The 18,689-nt window shown below is 36.6% G+C and overlaps 1 protein-coding gene across 1 annotated transcript; it reads right to left on the reverse strand.

Annotated features, from left to right (window-relative positions):
- Positions 1-9,468: 9,468 nt before the first annotated feature.
- Positions 9,469-17,846, reverse strand: LOC135213031 (tektin-3-like). The gene is made up of 9 exons (XM_064246847.1): positions 17,589-17,846; positions 16,752-16,891; positions 16,257-16,338; positions 15,233-15,465; positions 14,514-14,623; positions 13,738-13,886; positions 12,128-12,350; positions 11,771-11,925; positions 9,469-11,467 (listed from the first exon to the last, which is right to left on the reverse strand). The coding sequence occupies exons 1-9, from the start codon at positions 17,681-17,683 to the stop codon at positions 11,242-11,244; spliced, it is 1,413 nt and encodes a 470-aa protein (XP_064102917.1). The 5' UTR covers positions 17,684-17,846; the 3' UTR covers positions 9,469-11,241.
- Between the last annotated feature and the right edge of the window lie 843 nt (positions 17,847-18,689).

The raw sequence follows: 18,689 nt of genomic DNA on the forward strand, positions 1-18,689 counted from the left end.
GGAAGTGACTTTCACTCAGTAAAAATGACTAAAGGAAACGACACCGAGCCTCGTTGCATTGTTACGAGTATAATTATGTTAATACTGAGATTAAGTAATTCTCCCACATCAAACGAAGCAGCCGAGGGGAAAGACTTCATACGAAAGTGGAAAAACAAAACCCAAAAGTCAGACAATAATACCAGATAAAGTTCCTATTCTTCTCACCGCAAAATTACAGATAGTCGATTGCAACACATTATAAACACGACTCAATCTTTCACATTATTTGTGCCTTTCAAATAAACAGTATACTTATTATTCGTGCATGGAATAATATTTTCTACACCGCACACTTTTTATCCCTCTGAAAGTGAGGCACCAAAAAGGAAAAGCTTTCTTCTTGGATATGAGATCGGAAGCTCCTCGTCCTTTTCTTGATGCTCAGCTGCCCTTCTTCCACGACACACACACACACACACACATACATACATACATACATATATATATATAGGCTATATTATATATATATATATATATATATATATATATATATATATATATACATATATATATATATATATATATATATATATATATATATATATATATATATATATATATTATATATGGATATATTGAAGTTACATCTCCGGTTGTAATCTTTATTTCCGGAAGTTTAAAGTGTCCATGATTTTTGTGTTAAAATCGACCATACAAACAAAATCAACCGCAATGAAATTCCTTTCCGTCAGTCCACCGTAGAAAGTGATCACGTACCATAGACGGTGTCAGGATTAGGAAGACGTGATGCATGTCGGAGATAGGAAATTATTTGCGAAAGTCACTACGAGGTCTAGGAAATAATATTATTTTGAAAGATTTATTTATAGTCACGTTATATTACTACATTTGAGTGAATGGAAGGCTGTACTTTGTAAAGTGACATTATATTTTTCAAAATGAATGTACGTGGACGATTCTATATGAGTGTATAGTTTCGTGTTTGGAGAGAGTTTGCGTGGCCATGCTTGAGTTAGCCAGTACGTCATTAGATGCAGTTGAGATCACTTTGTGATGCAATAAGACGAATGACAGATGGCGCGCATGCCGCTCGAGTTCGAAGCGAAAGGGAGTGAGAGGAAACAGGTAGGAGAGATGAACAGAATGCTGCCGGAATACTGGAGCTGTTTGCTTATAGACTAAACACATTAATCTTCTTCTTCTTCTGTTTTTTTTTCCTGGATAAATGTAAATAAGTCTGTGTGTGCACGCTAAAGAATTTTATAGCTTAGATTGTCAAAAAAGCTTTTGTCTGATTATTTAATTTCTTTGGGTTAGCCCCTGGAAACCCAGGACTTTGGTATTTTTGTAGATGAAAGTAATCCTATTGAACTTTGTGATGGTCGAAATTTCATAAATCCTATCAACGATGACATGCGGAAAGTTTTGCAATAAACTATTCACGTCTAATATCAGGTTAAAGAATTATTCGCAAGCTAGATCAATATAAATGGACTTGACATTTCTATTTGCTTAGTTTCAAAGCCAGATTAGATTATCGCCTGGCATTTAAGGTTGTTCTATGAGTGTTTCTGTACAGATTCCAAATAAGGCTTAAAATATGAACGAAGAAAAGCGGTCTCTACAAACAATCATACGAGAAAAAGAGATACTATCGTAGCATTAAACTTTTATTTTTCCAGTCCTCGATATGTAGATAGTTCTCTAAGAATCACCTCCTGATGACGGAGAAATCTTGATGTCCCAGTTTTCTATAACATCGCGTGAACAAATTCCATAGATCTCGCAAACAGAAATTCGTATTGCGTGATAGACGGCCAAGCTTGCGCATGGAACAACGTATCTAGTGGGAAATTGGAGCTTCCGGTCGCAGTTTTTTTTTTTTTCTCCTCTCTCTCTCTCTTTCACCCTCACAGAGTTCTAACAAGCGCTCATATTTCAAGAGATGCTTTTGGTGTTCTGGAAAAAAAGAAGAAGAATGAGAATTAGAGTATCTACTTATGTCAAGTCCTATAGTTTCAAGAACGACGTTGTCACTCGAAGTCAGTTGCAGACAAAAAAAGTCTTCACAAAAAAATGAGTGAAATATACCCAGGAACTGACATGAACTCATTTATGGCTGAAGCTTAAAAGAAGTGAAGTTTTACTGTTTTCATCGAAAAAGAACCCGATAATTGATAAATATTGCACACTGTCAGCCTTTCTGCGTTGAAAGAATGACCTTTGACAAAGTTTGCAAAGCTCCAAAATCCTCAAGTTATATATTTAGCTTGAATATATTGAACTGGGGTAATTTTCCTAAGCCTACTTTTAAAAAATGACATTATGCGAAGCAGAAAACAGATAAAATACCTAACAGATAAAGATATATCGACAATCAAATAAATCAATACACATCCAGGAATAAAACTAAAACATAAGTAAGATAACGGCGTAGGCAGTATAAAGGAAGTATAACTGCTGACATAAGAGATGGCAGATCTTCCTTCCAAAGACCAGAAACAAAAATTCAGCCGAGTTAACTTGTGAAACACAATCTTCAAGATTACTCCTGATATTTCGTCTTCATTGATAACTGGGATGTTAGAGTACACAGCAAAAGGTCGGGTCAGCCAATTCGACATATTCTTCTTGACCGATGTGCTGTCATCGCAAACACATTTGCAAGCATCAGCACAAAGAACGTACTGTATATAACTAGTAATAACTGTGTGAGGGTTTATGAGACTTTGTATGCACCCATGCGTGTGCGCATATATATATATATATATATATATATATATATATATATATATATATATATATATATATATATATATATGAGAGATAGAGAGAGAGAGAGAGAGAGAGAGCGAGAGAGAGAGAGAGAGAGAGAGAGGAGAGAGAGAGAGCCTATAATTTTTTAAGCTATAACTGTGATATATCCTGTTTTGTAAACAAATATTATCAGTTTTTTGTTGTGACAGCGTCGTGGCGCAAATATCCTGGAAGGTAGAAAACATCTCCAGATATTTTCAGCGGGTTTAAAGTATTTTTTTTTCTGCAAATGCGAAAATCGTACGATTTTTCCTGAAATCAGCAGGTTTAAAGTATTTAACTCTCTCTCTCTCTCTCTCTCTCTCTCTCTCTCTCTCTCTCCTTTTCGTTAGAAGTTCATTGTGATCTAGCGGTTATAAAATATTCCTTAAGTACTGTACACGGTGGACGTCCCACATCAAAATCTTCCATGAATCTGCGCTTCCTTTCTTTCCCTTCTTCTATACGTATTTTTCCTCAGACCCCTGCATGCGGTGAGTAATTCTCATCTATTGTTTCCGTTTTCTCCACCCCGCTGGCTTTCTAAAATATGTTTTTTGAGCATGACGGATGTATATTATTCGTAATGGATATCTGGCGATGACCATGTGGTAGATGGACGCTCATGTCCGCATATTTTTCGGTAGATTCTGAATGGCCTACATTTTGATAGCTGACCCTGATACTACTACTAGGCTACTCGTACTATGATTACGGCTATTATTATTCTTATTATTATTTGCGACATTTCAGGGACGGGAGTGGATACCCTCGCCCTTCACACCAGTGTGGACCCACTTCAGTGGCAAAAGCGTCGCCGATTTTACCCACCCAGATCACCGGATGGCCTGACGGGCTATGGCATGCGGTACATCCAGAAGCCCCACATCAACCCCATGAGCTTCAGACAGCCAAATCTGAGCTATAACCGCATGACGCACGTCGGAGGCTCCCACGAGTTCCGCCACCAGCAGAGCGTCGCAGACCGGCTGCACGAAGGACCGTCGACAGGATGGAGTCTCCTGAAGAGTGCCATCAGCAGAAGGATCGACGACATCCTAGACCAGAATGGTGTCTCCAGGACGCTGTTTTATTCCTCTGTCGGCAGTTGGTACAATGCCTTCGAGTCTACCCTCAAGAGGGATGCCGTTTATAACATCGGGAGGGTTGGCGGGATTCTCGTTCTGTACTACTTCTTCCCGGGTGTCCTTGCCTGGATCAGCAATACATTTGGTGGCATTTAAGCGGCTTGGGTCTTGGTCAATGGCCCAGGTTGCTGTTGATAGCGTTTTTAAATTGTGTCTCCAGTGGTATCGTTAGGATACAAAGAACTTCTGAACAGCGTGAACTTTTATGAGTTGTTGGCAGTAAATGACGTTGCCTTTCACTCTCAGTGCCATTATTTCGAAGCCAGCCACGCTGGCAGGAACTTCATCATTCTGTTACAAAGTCGCAGATATTGTTTTGTATGGCATTGAATAAAAATATTATTTATGGTATATTGATTAAGATATGTAAACATTGCCTCCCATTAAGGAAAATTTGGAAATACTGACGTGCATCTGCAAATGAATTCGTGTCAAATTTTTCGAGTTTCTTCAGATCAAAACTGGACCTGAATTGCCAGAATCTTAACAGAAGCTGAATAGTCATACAACGTATGGGCAAAATTCTCCTGGTAAATGCTCCGGAAAACCTGTCTTAAAATTCACCCATATAAATATGAATTCATATTTAACCACTGAATTGTTAATTGCAAATGTAACTTGGGTGAAGGTTTTCTTCATTATTGATCTCTCTCTCTCTCTCTCTCTCTCTCTCTCTCTCTCTCTCTCTCTCTCTCTCTCTCTCTCTCTCCATGCATTCCGGATATGAACAATGAATTGGACAGTCGTGATGCTCTGTATACTGAGATAAATTCAGTTTTTAATGATCTCGATCATTGCTTACTACAATGGGCTGTCCCCACCCCAGTTATTTTTTTTAAGCTAATAACAACCACGCATGTTAGGTACTGTGCTATGCTCTGGTGTTCTTCGAGAACAGTCTTTGTCAAAGCAAAGCTTTATGGATTTTCTGCCAGTAATTACCAAATTTCAAAATTACGAACTTGTCAGACATACATCATTAAACAGTATTACTGAATATAAATGATGGCCAGGTTTAAGAATAAGCATATATATATATATATATATATATATATATATATATATATGTGTGTGTGTGTGTGTCAAATCAATTTTATACCAGACTAATTGTATGAAATATGCATTTATATAAATATATATATAGTATATATATTATATATATATTATATTTATATATATATGTAAATAGGAAAACTATGAGAAATCAAAACTAAAACTCAATTTTTTCCACTTAATAAATTCAGTATTTTCAAAGCATTAAGACGGGGTAAAATCAAAAGACTGGCATTGTTAAAGAATTTATTAAGCTTGCCTTTATATCTTTCATTGGTCAATAATGTAAACAAATGTAAGCAACAACAAAAAACAGTAGTGATAATCTCGCGAATATTCAAAGGAAAAATTATGCAGATATAATGCTTTTAATTCTTCCACTACAATTCCTTCTGATAGGACATCAGTTCATAGTCTGTATATCAGTCACAAAGTCTGCATGGAAAGTGTTTTTTAGGAGTCGTCATTTGGACGGAGACCCTAATAAATTTATGATTAATAAGCAGGATTTAAAAAAGAAAGCCGAAAATAATTGTAAACAAAAGTCGGCTATTTGTGCCATCGCCGCTTCTTCTGAAATCGGAAGAGACGCCGAGGCTGTGATTCTTCCACAATGCTTTTATGCAGAGGCCAAAGGTACGGACAACATAATGCCCGTGACCTGCCCAGGTCTGAAAGACAGAGCATGGAAATAGAATTGGTAGAACACTAAGGGAAGGGAAACGCTTGCTTTCTAATAATGATTCAGATTATTTTTTTTTATTTAACGTGTCTTGAAATCATGTCCAGTGTCTCGTCCTTTGCGCTCTCACTCTGTGTGACGGCAAAAAATCTCTCCGATAACCTATGAACGAAATGTTCAAAACAATGTGAAATTTAAACATAAAGCAGTTAACCGGAGGGGAACTGATTCATTTAACTGATTTCTTAAGACCTAAGCCGTTGAAGAAAAGGATTAGAATGTAGATATACAAATAGATGCATAGGCAAACCAATAGGCTGAGGACTTCTTGCAAGCGTTCGTCTAATGGAATGCTCAGATAACCTGAACCTGCATCGTTTTACACAACTGCTTATAAATCCCACATAACCAGTCCATAGTCATTCTCTGACGAGGAAATTAAAATGGAATTATCATGAGAAAGTATTTCTTCTACTCGCCTACTCCAAGAAACATATTTGCCCTCGACTTTGTATTGTACTAACAACCATAATGACACCATCACTTCTCGACTTCCTGGTAGTTTTATACAGGATGTCAGCCGAAATCCACCAGAAATAAAGTGAGATGTCTTTACGGCCTTTTCAATACAAAATCCAAGATGTTCATTTTCTGGAGATTGGTGAGCAGTGAAGTGTTATATATTGGCGGAATTACTAGGTTTAAAAAAAGGCATAAAAACATGCGTTACATAAGCCCATGTACGTATATACGGTACTTACACATGTCATTATTGGCAGTATATGCATATGCATACAAACTGTGTGCATTTTTACAAATATATACGTACAGAATTAGAACCTATGGTATATCTATGCTGTTGCATAACTGAATGATAGGTAGATATACATTGCAGATTTTTGTTAGTTATTTACGCATTTGCAATGTAAAAAAGTTCTTCGAAATTAAGTGAAAAGACGGAAAACGAATAAGCAGAGCTAACTGAGTATGAGAGAGATTACTTTTTAGAACAAGTATGCATTTTCAGAGACTAAAATACACATTTCTTCACCATTTAAAGAAACTATATGGTCACATATTTTTACCAGATTATAAACTAGCTTCTAAGAAATAAATTGAAGATGCCTTTGATAGAAGGCAGTGGAGAAGGTGCATCAGGCAACCGACCCCTTAATGTAGGGATAACGGCGGGAAAAAAGAAGATTGCGGAGCTCTCCTGCTTTCGTTATCTATGACTACGCGTTCTTGTATACCAATCTTAATATGTCAATCTTAATGTGAGAGAAGCAACTAAGATATTTAATTTCAACAAACGAATTTATATAATCTTCCTAGTTCCCTAGATAAAATCTCTATGAAGGTGCCGTAGTCTATAAAGTGCCAATTTTCTCCGTAAATCACATTTTTGTTTCCCTATATCTGTGCCATTTCTAACCAGTGACAGTGTTAAAGCTTTGGTTACACGTGATTGCAAACATGTGCCGCTTTACCGCGCCTAATTGTAATGAGTGAACGACGAAAAGATTTGTGAAGCCTAATCCGAAGTTCGGGTTTCGGACCTCCCAGGTCATTGGAAACAGAGACTACTGGGTTCCGTTCTCTCTCTTACGCAAAACGTCCCAGGATTATTTCGACAGAATATCCAATAGCTCCAATCAGCTGAAGTACAAAGGAGGAAACTCCTTTCCTTGTTAAATGTAACTATATAGTTTACATTTAGCCAACAACACCGCCATTACATTCAAGTGCCGGTATCTAATATTGTAACGTGTTGACCACCGAAAACCATAATTAGAATTTCTGTGCTTCGGTTGGTCTCTGTGTGAAAAATCTTAGATTATTTTGTAATCATAAAGATAAAGTTCAATGACCTGAGAAGACACTGAATACAGCAGCTTTCTTCTGAAAGTTATACCTGCGTTTGACTTGATACTACATGGAATCAATACAGCCAGGTGTTCTAAATAACAGTGTGACGATCACATGGAAAAACTTAGCTTGGCTGTTAAACATCTATCCTCAGAAAGACCAATTCTTCTACCATAAGGAATTTCCTACTGTATACCTACAAGTGACGAAAACATCAAAATGAATTCATTATTTCCAAATCTATATAATGTAGTCCAAGATACATTCCTTTGACTCTTTCTGGACATTCATGTGAAGAGTTTTAAGACACTCGAGCCATCTCTGCTCTGCAGTGCCGGATAGAGACTCTTTGTGGCCCCTATAGGCTAAGTGGCCATTTATTTTTGCAGCTATACAGATTTTGATATAAAGGTTCGCGACTTTGGAGCCAGGGGACCCTAGTTTTAGTCTAATTAGGCAGTTGGTTAATCCGCCGCTGCTTCTCTGGTACTAAAAATGAACAGCGAATGAAAGAATTTCGAATTAAATTATCAGTCGATTCATTTGATAATAGCTTTCCACCTTATTTGCAATTTCATACAAACGACAGACAAGCTTTCTTCATGACTTCCCTTGAATTACATACGAGGTTTCTCTACCGCACCAGCTTACAAACACAGCAAGTACACCTTTATTTGATTCTTTGAGATATACTGGATGCACTTGATCTGAAGATCTGAAGTGAAATAAATGCATATTTGTAAGTCAAGACTAGTAATTATTCATGTATATATACGTGTGTGTGTGTGTGCATAATGTGTATATATATATATATATCATATATATATATATATATATCTATATATATATATATAGATATATATATATATATATACTAGAAATTCAAGTAGAAATACAGTACAAAATTGCTGATTCTGTCTCCAGGAGAAAAATTACCTTCAAAATTTTATATCAGTCCTCAGCGAATTAACATACTTTACAATTTAAGCTGAAACTTGGCATTTTCCTCGTTTGCTATTCAAAAACTATCGTCAAAACCAGGTGTTATGAAACATTTCTACAATAAACTTGGAACATCTAGTTTGACAGGTAATCGCGACCAAAGGTTTAGATTACTTCGTTACTGGATTAATTTAAGGTATCGTTAGAATGTTACGAAGATATTTGGTATCCCTGGTAATTTTTATATCACACCAACTCAAACTTTATGCGGAATTATGAAAGCAAAAGAAATAATTTCACAAGTAAAACTAAGTTTTTTTTTTTTTTTTTTTTTTTTTTTTTTGCTAAGTTAACTTTTGGACCCATTTCTTCATAAATACACTTCGCTCTCTTTGCCAGTGGTGGAATTCTTCAAGTTGGGTCTTTTCTAAGTAGCCTTCAACAATTCCTGAAACGTATGCGAGTACAGGCAGAATGAATTGCTTTCTTTAGTCATCACGTGCTACAGCACACATTTTGGAAGCAGTGTCTTGTGAAATGCAAACTGAACACAGTCTGTACATACAGTTTATGGCGCTTAGCTTTCATCTGCATCTGTAGCTGAACGTGTCACGTATTGAACACTCAAGGAAGCACTACTGTAGGACTGTAATTATCGTTCAGGAGGCTGCTAGCTTCTGAAGGCTTTCTTGTTTTAGCGTGAGAGAAAGCATTCGAAAACAAGAAATTATCTATCGGTTGCTGTTGCATACATTAATTGTCCATTTTTTCTTAGAATTCTTGAATTCAGTTGCTAAGTATATTATCTTAATTCTCATACCTCATTCTACTGCGAGTTCGAGTCATTCACAGAAATTCCTTTTGCAGATTCAGGCACGACTTTCATTAAAAAAATTATATATATATATATAATATATATATATATATATAATATATAAATATATCTATATATATATATATCATATAGTTGTGTGCGAGCGAACGCCCGATATCTGCCCTATCTCAGGACTTAGAATGATCCAAACCTCTTGCAACCATTCGTTCTTTAATTAATACCCTCCGTGCAAGCTGAGCTCTAAATAAGTGACACTAATATACTCAGCATGCAACAGTTCACGCACTAATATTCCATTTAATGTTATAACCCTGAAAGAGAACACTAGAAATCGACTCAGGGTTGGAATTCCATTTGTGAGAAAGTGGCACGTCCACATTTTCTTTGTTGTGCTCAACAGCTGCGGCACTTTCTTGATGACAGTTCTTTAGGCTAATTCTATCTGGTTCCTCTGAGCTTTCTCTGATGCTTTTTTGAAATCCTCTGTTCGGCTTCCAAGACACCTAACGTTTTACATCCGTTTTCTAGCACGCATATGAATGTCAGGAGCTCAGTAACCAGCTTCAATGGAAAAACGACAAATTTAATGGACGTGGTATATCATAGACAGTGTGGATAATGCTGTGTGCTATTCACACTGTGAAGGACGCGTGATGTTTCGCTTCTTTCAATCAGCTAAGTTCTTTTCGTAGACTTATATGTAAGTGAACCACTTCACCCGTAACAAATCTGACATTTTGGATCAATGTTCATTTATATACATTCATTTTTTTTATAAATAACCCTACTCATTTTGTTATTTCCCCCCCTCATGGACTGTTGGACTGTTTCAGTATAGTTCGCCACAATATTTTGTTAAAGATGTCTCAGGCACATCCAAAAAAAAAAAAAATAATAATAATAATAATAACCAAGGCCCCGCTTGGCAAAACTGAGAACATGCTGTCTCTGTAATGGCGTTCATTATTTTACTCTACTCTGAAAATTATGAAATTCTGTCCTTCAACTTTGTATATGTCTTAAGTGTGGATTGATTTCACAAAACTTCTACAAAAGAAAACGTGATTATTGTATATGACCGCCTTCAAGTCTTGAAATAGAGTTGGCCTTCTGAGTAGCAATTTGAGATTTCTCCATGGCCTGGTCAGGCCTGGCCGAGTTTTTTATTTTTTATTTTTTTTCGAGGAAGTGGCGCGGATCGGGGATGTCTTCTCTTTTGAACCCAACTAAAGATTTCCTTCCTATTGCAACCTTCATTTCACCAGCAGGCGGACTAGAATTAGTCTTCGTTTATTACAAATAATTTCTACGATTCTGCTTACGTCCGCCAAGTAGGCTGGGAAATAAGTATTTTCCACCTTGTTTCGAGAATATACAACCCAATATTAAGGAATACTGGCGAAAACACCCATTTAGTGCTTTTTCCCCGTAAAGGGTTAACGATATGCAGACATGGAAATCACCTAGCACTGTATAATGTAAATGAAGGCATTTTTCATCTTGGCGGCCCTACGCTTTCTCGGGTATTACTATACACTTGATATCCTCATGACATTGATCACACTTACAGAATACTTTTCCAGCTCAAGTTAATTATTTTCTAGAAAACTGGTGTCTACATTCCAGTGAAGGTAACCATACCTGCCGATGTTTTTCTTTTTTCGAAGAAAACTAACAAAGAGGTACATTACTTATCGTGATATAGAACAGACTGAATAAAGCTGATTGCGATGGACGGATGATGATAAGTACCTCGACAGAATTAAGGCACTCTTTCACTAAGACTTTCAATGATAATGTAAGACAGCAATGATGAATCTATAGATAACTCATGATGCTTGTGATTACTGCGTTGTCACTAAAATTGCGTTATTTTTCCTTTATTTGAGGGGTGGGTGTCTTAACTGACTTTTCTAATAGAGAGTGAAGTCAATTAAATGAGGCTGAGATAACGGGAAACTCTTCCTAATGCCAAGACACTTGTCTCGATCGATATACAAAGAGTTCGTCTTGACTCCCAAGTCATGGTCGAGACGCGCCCTCATCTGGGCCAACCTGTGGAGGGAATTCTCGGCTTCCGAGAGCTTGTGTCTCAGAGCCTCGACGCTTTCGCTCAGCTCCTGCACTTCTCGCACCATCCTGTAAGATGATGGACTCATTAAACATTGTCAGCAAAACAAAACCATATTTTCAGATTCATGACATGCCATTAAAACATCATTATTTATTGTTTTGTTATACCTCGCATGTTACCGTTACGGCTCTAAGATGAACTTTGACATAAGCACGGTCTTGGTGTACCTAGACCGTGGACATAAGCTATTTGTCGATTACGTATTGCGAGGTTTCCTTAAGTTCTTGAAGTAGAAAACTAAGACACCTCAATAAATGTCTTATTTTTGCATAATTCTTTTCATATGAACAGTCCTTCTCGATCCTTACCTGTGTTGTGGAGGATCTCGACAAAGTTCCATTTCAGGCCTGTGCGTCCTTCCTTCGAGCCTAGTTTGGACAACCTTCAGAGGCGCTGATTTATCCAAGATGGCCTTTTTCAGAAGGTCAATGTGACGCTCAAGATCGTTCATTTCACGTTGTACCTGAGGAAATGTGTTTTCAGAAGAAAGGAGAAGCACCAGGCAATAAGCATATTTGTCCATTTCAAATAATAAATAGAGCAATAAGAGGATTCTAATGTTACTTAATATTATACCTAAAAATGGGACTTCCATTAAGATCTTACGGGCTACACTAGAACGAGGACGAACTGAACACAAAGAGATAGCTCGAGAGGCTACTCACCCTGTCCCTGTGTGCGAGCAGTTTGTTTCTGGCGTCGTTAGTCTCACCAGATCGATGGGTGAGAGTTGTGTTGGAATTTGACCAAGCCGTCCACATATCCCGATGGGTAGCTGCTATGAGGGCGTCTACCTCCTGACGTAGTCGCTGCGAGCTGTTCCTTTCACTCTGGCTCTGCTGGATGTTCCGGTTGCTGAATTCTGCCCAGGTGTCTGGGACACTCACTCTGGAAGACAAAACGGTTATTGAATTATTTTTTATTTGAATTGGATTTTGAGGCATATTTAAAAAAAGGACATGAACACTGCTGTAATCTCGATTTGTGACTATGTTGTTGAGATCTGGCTAGCCCACAAAACAGGAATAAAAGATGAAATCAATGGTATTAGACGGTTTATAATATCATGGATAATGAAAAATAGATGTATAATGATAAAATCTTAAATGAGTAACTACAGAAAAATACTGACACTGAAATACATAGATTATTTGTAAAATGTAGCCTATACGCTAAAAATATTCAATTGTCAACCCAAACGGTAGGATAGAATCATATTTGTTAAATTTTGGTAAATTTAAGGCAACTTTGATAAAATTCTGCATGTAATACTATTAAAACTTTAAAATATTATATATTTTCTCTAATAAAAGATACAACAAACAGCAGGAAGGAAGCCAACCGCAGTTGCGAGGTGATTTCCATGGAACGAATATAAAAGTAATGCAAAGTCAAAGATATGTAAATTTGTGTTAACTTACCGTGAACTAATTTTGAAATATTTTAGAAGTTTATACTTGTCTTGAAGAAGTTGCGTTTCAGGTAAGAATGTTCGGTAGCTCATATATATACTGAAGTTCTGCCTCGGATGTGACATTGAGATCACTTTTCCTAAAATATTTCATTTTCAAATATTTGTTGATTAAAGAAATCTGTAAGGATCATTTTTCTGTCCTGTCCAATTTACATAATTCTGCTTCGTCAGAAAAGCCATTTTAAACTATATTAAGTGATAAATAAATAAATTACTTTATCGGTACCTAATGATTTGGAGAAAGAGGAGGCTTTCTTAGACGGAACTCCGAATTCTTTTGCCCATATGTTAAAAATCAGAATAACAACGCAATAGATAGATCAATTATTAAATGTTAAGCGTTCAAGAATCTAGTCAATTAAGGCATAGGATCATGACACTTTGGCAGCATTAGAGAATCCTTAAAATTAACTAAACAGTCAACATCCACGGCACTGCTAGAGACACTTTTTCCAGAGTGACATAAAAAAGAAAAAAAAACATCTGCACTAACCAGTACGCTTTTGTACTCTCTAGAAAAAGGTCGCTGATGCTGTGGGGAAAGATTGACACACACAAACTAAATAATTACAGGCCACGGTGTAAGAAATTTCCCACTGAAATTAAATTTAAAAGTGGCCAAGCCTAAAACCTACCGATGACTGGTTTAAGTATAATCGCCATTAGTAGATAAGAGAAAAAAAAGCGACAACTTGAGGAAATTAATACGAAGGTAAAAGTACTGCGCAACGTGTGATAACATTACATTCCTTAACAAGGGATTTTTGGGGAAAGAATCACTGATAATATCTAGGGACTTACGTGTTATCCACCCTTTCGATGCCAGGGTAGTAAGTTATATTAGCGGAGTAATTATGGAGGCTATGTTGTGTGTGGTCGATGGTAAGAGCATGGTTCTTGTTCATAGTGTCGTGTTCTAAATCTTGCCTGGCAGAACGATCACGGCTCAGCTGAAAGTAAACATTGTAAACTAATTCAGAAATACTTCATTTATAGAACAGTATGGCGTTTCAGTTTATCTTATGAGATACTTCCGTTCTGTATGTGAAAGGGGGATTTTTAAGTCTGTGAAAACAAGTAATTCTTTTATATGCAACATCATTTCTTTGGAAGATGATTAGCCAGACAGTTATGTCAAGATGTCGTAACTACTAATTAATTCCTAGCTTCAGTTCCAATAACTCTTGGAAGAGTAGAAACTCAAGTAGTTCATACCAATCTTTAGCTTTTACTTTCAAAAACGTTTTCCCAAAAATAGTCATATTTTGCATGCAATGATTACATCTGAAGATTTTATGAAATATCAAAACCCATTGTATGTTAAACTTAAATCCGAAACCTTCCACTGAAAAAAAAGGTGCACAAAACTTCAACAGTATCATGATTACCTCTCTTAACTATTTATTTCAGCAGGTCAGTGAATATTATCTGAGCATACTGTGTTAATTACCCACTTAGGTATTTATTAATTATAACTTTTAGGTGTAGCACATGAATTTTCCCTGAAACATTGTAAAAACTTCGTAGATATTCTACAAACATAAATGAGCGAAGCGCAAAGCTAGAAAAATACTAACCTGCAAATTGACTCTCTCGAGAAGATTCCTCATCCTTGCTTGACAGTCCTTGATGGTGTCCACTTCCCTCAAGAGAGATTCCTCTGGGTGGTCCCTGACCAGGTCGATTCCTGCAATGTTCGGTGAAATGTGAATATCCTTTGCTAGTTGAGTGATTTTCTTATTCTATTGTGGTTCTTCTCTAAGCTGCAAGTGCAAAATATTTCCTTGCTATTCGTGGTTGCTGAGGGATTTATGAAAAACTCTATTGGCCTAAATGGTAATAAAAATCTGATACAGTATATATTTGTTACTATAACTGGTTCACTTAAGGTAGATTCTTGGTTGAGCCCTATGCCTACGAGACGTTAGTTTGGCGGCCGCTGATTGGCTGGGAGCTGCCTACCTCCCGGTACCAGCCAATCAGCAGCCACCAAACAAACGTCTCGTAAGAATAAGGCTCATCCGAGAATCTACCTTAAGTGAATCAGTTATAAGTTCCTTATAAATCCTAGCTTCAAAAAATATTTTGTGAATAAAATCATCAAGGGTCATTTTCATTTTGTTATAGTTTATAGCTTGCTACGTCCTGATTTAGTATTTTTTTTTTTTTAGATTACTAGAAAACAGATAAGTAATTCGTCCCTGTGTCCAAGGCAAAAATATTAGATTTATAAACATTGTCCCCAAAGCGACAACAGCCACACTCTCGCACTTTGCCCTTGCATTATCCTAATTACCTTGACGATTTTCTCTGAAATAGAGACACTCTTTGGTCACGTGAAGAGGGTTTTCAGTATCCTTGAGAGCGTGCTCGAGCGCTCTTCTGGAGTCGTTGAGTCTATTGGTTTCTGCCAGCATACGATCCAGTTCCTGCATGAGCTCGCTCCTCCAAAATGTGATGTCGCTCACTCGTTCGCCTAATCTCTGAGAGCTCTCTCGCTGGGCGATGTTTGTCCGGTCATAGGTGAAGCTGAAATGAACATGCAGCCTTCAGAAAATCTTATAGGGACAGCAGTTTAGTTAACTAGAACTAGTCGTTTCTTAAATTTATTTCACTGGAGCTTGCAAACTGCATGAATTCAGTGTTTGTTTCCCCTCTCGTGGAAGTAAAATGGGGCAGGGCTTAAGCTTTGCATCAAATGTTTATAAATCGTTGATTCTCACTTCTTAGTCTCTTCAGGTAAATAGCTTTTAGCTGAATTCGTGTATTTTTATGCTTAGGAGAAAAGATTAAATGTTCCATCGATGATTATTTTGATGTAAATATTGTCTTTTTTTCTGGATAGCCTTTCCTCACTTCAGTTGTAAACAGCGATAGATTATCCAAAATTAGTAGAGAATATCGTGACATAAAACAATATTAGCCTTAAAGTAATAAATGCAAAATAATTTTGGCTTGGAAATAATCAGTTTAAAACCAGAATTTTTATCTTCGAGAAAATTAGGCCGTTGGCATATATATATATATATATATATATATATTATATAATATATATATAATATGATATTATATATATACATATATATATATATATATATATATATATCTATATATATATATATATATATATATACTGTAAATATGTACAATGTAATTTTCTTAGACCCAGAGAGCTGTAGGATGACTATCAAATGCGTGTATATCTCCAAAGAATGTGTAAAATATATGTTAGTGATAACGGTCTATGCATAATAAAAAAAATGTTGAATAAAATAAATAGGAAACTGTGAATATCAAATGAACTGCTGTATTCAACGCACCCGACGAGCCTGACGGCGTCATCCCGTACTCTCTCCGAGACCCCTCTGGTGGAGTCAGCATCGCTGAAATGATTCAAGTTACCTGAAAGGGAATCCAAGAGCGTTTTCAGTGGAAACAATTGTATAAGAATTCAGAAAATTTTGCGGGTGGGGGGAGAGAGGGAATCACTCCACGTACTAGTACCAAGTACGAAGAGTATCTCATGTTAATCAAGCAATGAAAATCATAAAGAGGCCAGGATCTGAATGAGCTACAACATTAAATTGTGCTTATGTTGACTTCAGAAGTTTGAAATCATGATTTTTAGTCATGACAATATCAAGGCTTTCTACTGACTTAGATTATGTTCTATGTCTAATTTTTCGTGTTCCTTGAAAGCTTGACTTTGGATGTAGCTTTTCAGACATTATTTCTCTTCTTGTAAAATGACCTAATGTATTAGCTGGAAGGAACACCTACGCTACACACACACACATGGCGAACAACCTACTTACTCTGCGACCAGTCTGCTGGCGTGTATCGAGTTTTCATTGTGGCAGTTGCTGAAGTGAAGATGTTGGGGAAGCGAACAGAATCGAGCACTCGACTTTCGGTTGGATAAGAGCGACTCAGGGTAGGGGGAACCAGAGAAAGGCTGAGGAATGCAAAGCGTATCAAATTGGAGATTTTTTTAAATGCCGAAGGATAAGGCTACGATACCTGTAATCTGTGATTGTTGAATAATGCTGACAAATCTATGAATATTAATGACTTCTTCAGTTAATTTCAAACTACAGGTTAGATATTTTTAAACAAGGTGAGATCCAAAGAGGATAGCCTATACTTTTGGGGAGAAGCATGAAGATGAATGTATCGAGAGAGAGAGAGAGAGAGAGAGAGACGAGAGACGAGGAGAGAGAGAGAAGAGAGAGAGAGGCTGGCTGCGAGAAGACAGAGATGAGACTGAGACGAGAGGGAGAGTTGACGGGAAGCGAGAGCGAGAGATAACTGAGAGAGAGATTAACTCCAGTGTCATAGGCAGTCAAATATAATGTATATTTCTTTTTATTTTTATGATACAGCCGATATCTTTAGCCTTATAGAACCTAAAATTTTTCACAGTCCCTTTATATGTATTTTCACCATTACAATTGTTCTCATAAGAAAAGATTAAGATACTACTATTAGTTTTGTGCATAACAAAAATTTCCAGTTGTAAAATAATCAATTATGAAACTATTTAGTGATTAATATAGACGTAATCATACAAAGAAAAACGGTTGCAGTAATGAGAGAGAGAGAGAGAGGAGAGAGAGAGAGAGAGAGAGAGAGAGAGAGAATAGTTTACCTACCTCTGTTCGAACGGCCTGGTGTCAACCGTTTTCATTGCCACCGTCTTATTGAGAGCTGCAGGAGGCTGGTGATAGAGGACTGGAACACTCGACATGGTGGATGATGTCTTTAGATTTCAATCGTAGCACAAAAGTTTATGAAACAAACTTGTATCTTCAAGCGAATGAAAGCACTAACAATTCACCTTAATAATATCTATCACGTCTGTCATCACAATGCTTTTAGAAATACGCCATTTTCTTAGAAATCACACAGTATATTTAATATGATCTGTAAATATGAAGGAGATGGCAATAATGCGTTTTGCTTGAATCCTGATTGTAGGTGACTTACGATATTTGCATATTTACCTTCGTGACTATTCAGTTTCCTGAACCCCTGCTGGGAGTCACATCGAGGGAAACTCATTTTCTGTATGTGCACGCGCGCGCGCGCACACACACACGCACACACACACACATGTGTGTGTGTACCTATATATCAAGTATAAAAAGCCCATTAAAACACTCTAGTTTACAGGTAAGGACTATATATTTCGGTGGATTTTAAACCAGAATATTTTAATGACCTTTTGTACTTGAGACGTATCCTGTTTTGACAGAAGAATTTATTTACACACACACACACACACACATGTGTATATATATATATAGAGATATATATATATATATACCTATATATATAACATATATATATATTATCTATATATATATACATATATATATATATAATATATATATATATATATATAAAATATATATATAAAAGATATATATATTTACATATATATATATATATATATATATATATATATATATATAATATATATATGTATGCATGTATGTATGTATGTATGTATGTATATGTGGGTCACATAGTGGTAGAAGACAAGAACTAGAGCATCTCTCTCTCACTGGTAAAATCAATGGAAGGACGCCGAGAGGAAGACTAGACAAAAATATATGGATGGATTGGTGAGAGTGACCGGATGAAGATTGTCTGCAGCTCAGTTGCTGCAGAGAGCTGGAAATGGAGAGGAATGGCCGACGTCCTTGGGGATATGGCACCTGGATGATGATGATGATTATATATATAGGTAT

The sequence above is a fragment of the Macrobrachium nipponense genome, chromosome 19, assembly GCF_015104395.2.
Source record: "Macrobrachium nipponense isolate FS-2020 chromosome 19, ASM1510439v2, whole genome shotgun sequence".
Classification (NCBI taxonomy): domain Eukaryota; kingdom Metazoa; phylum Arthropoda; class Malacostraca; order Decapoda; family Palaemonidae; genus Macrobrachium; species Macrobrachium nipponense.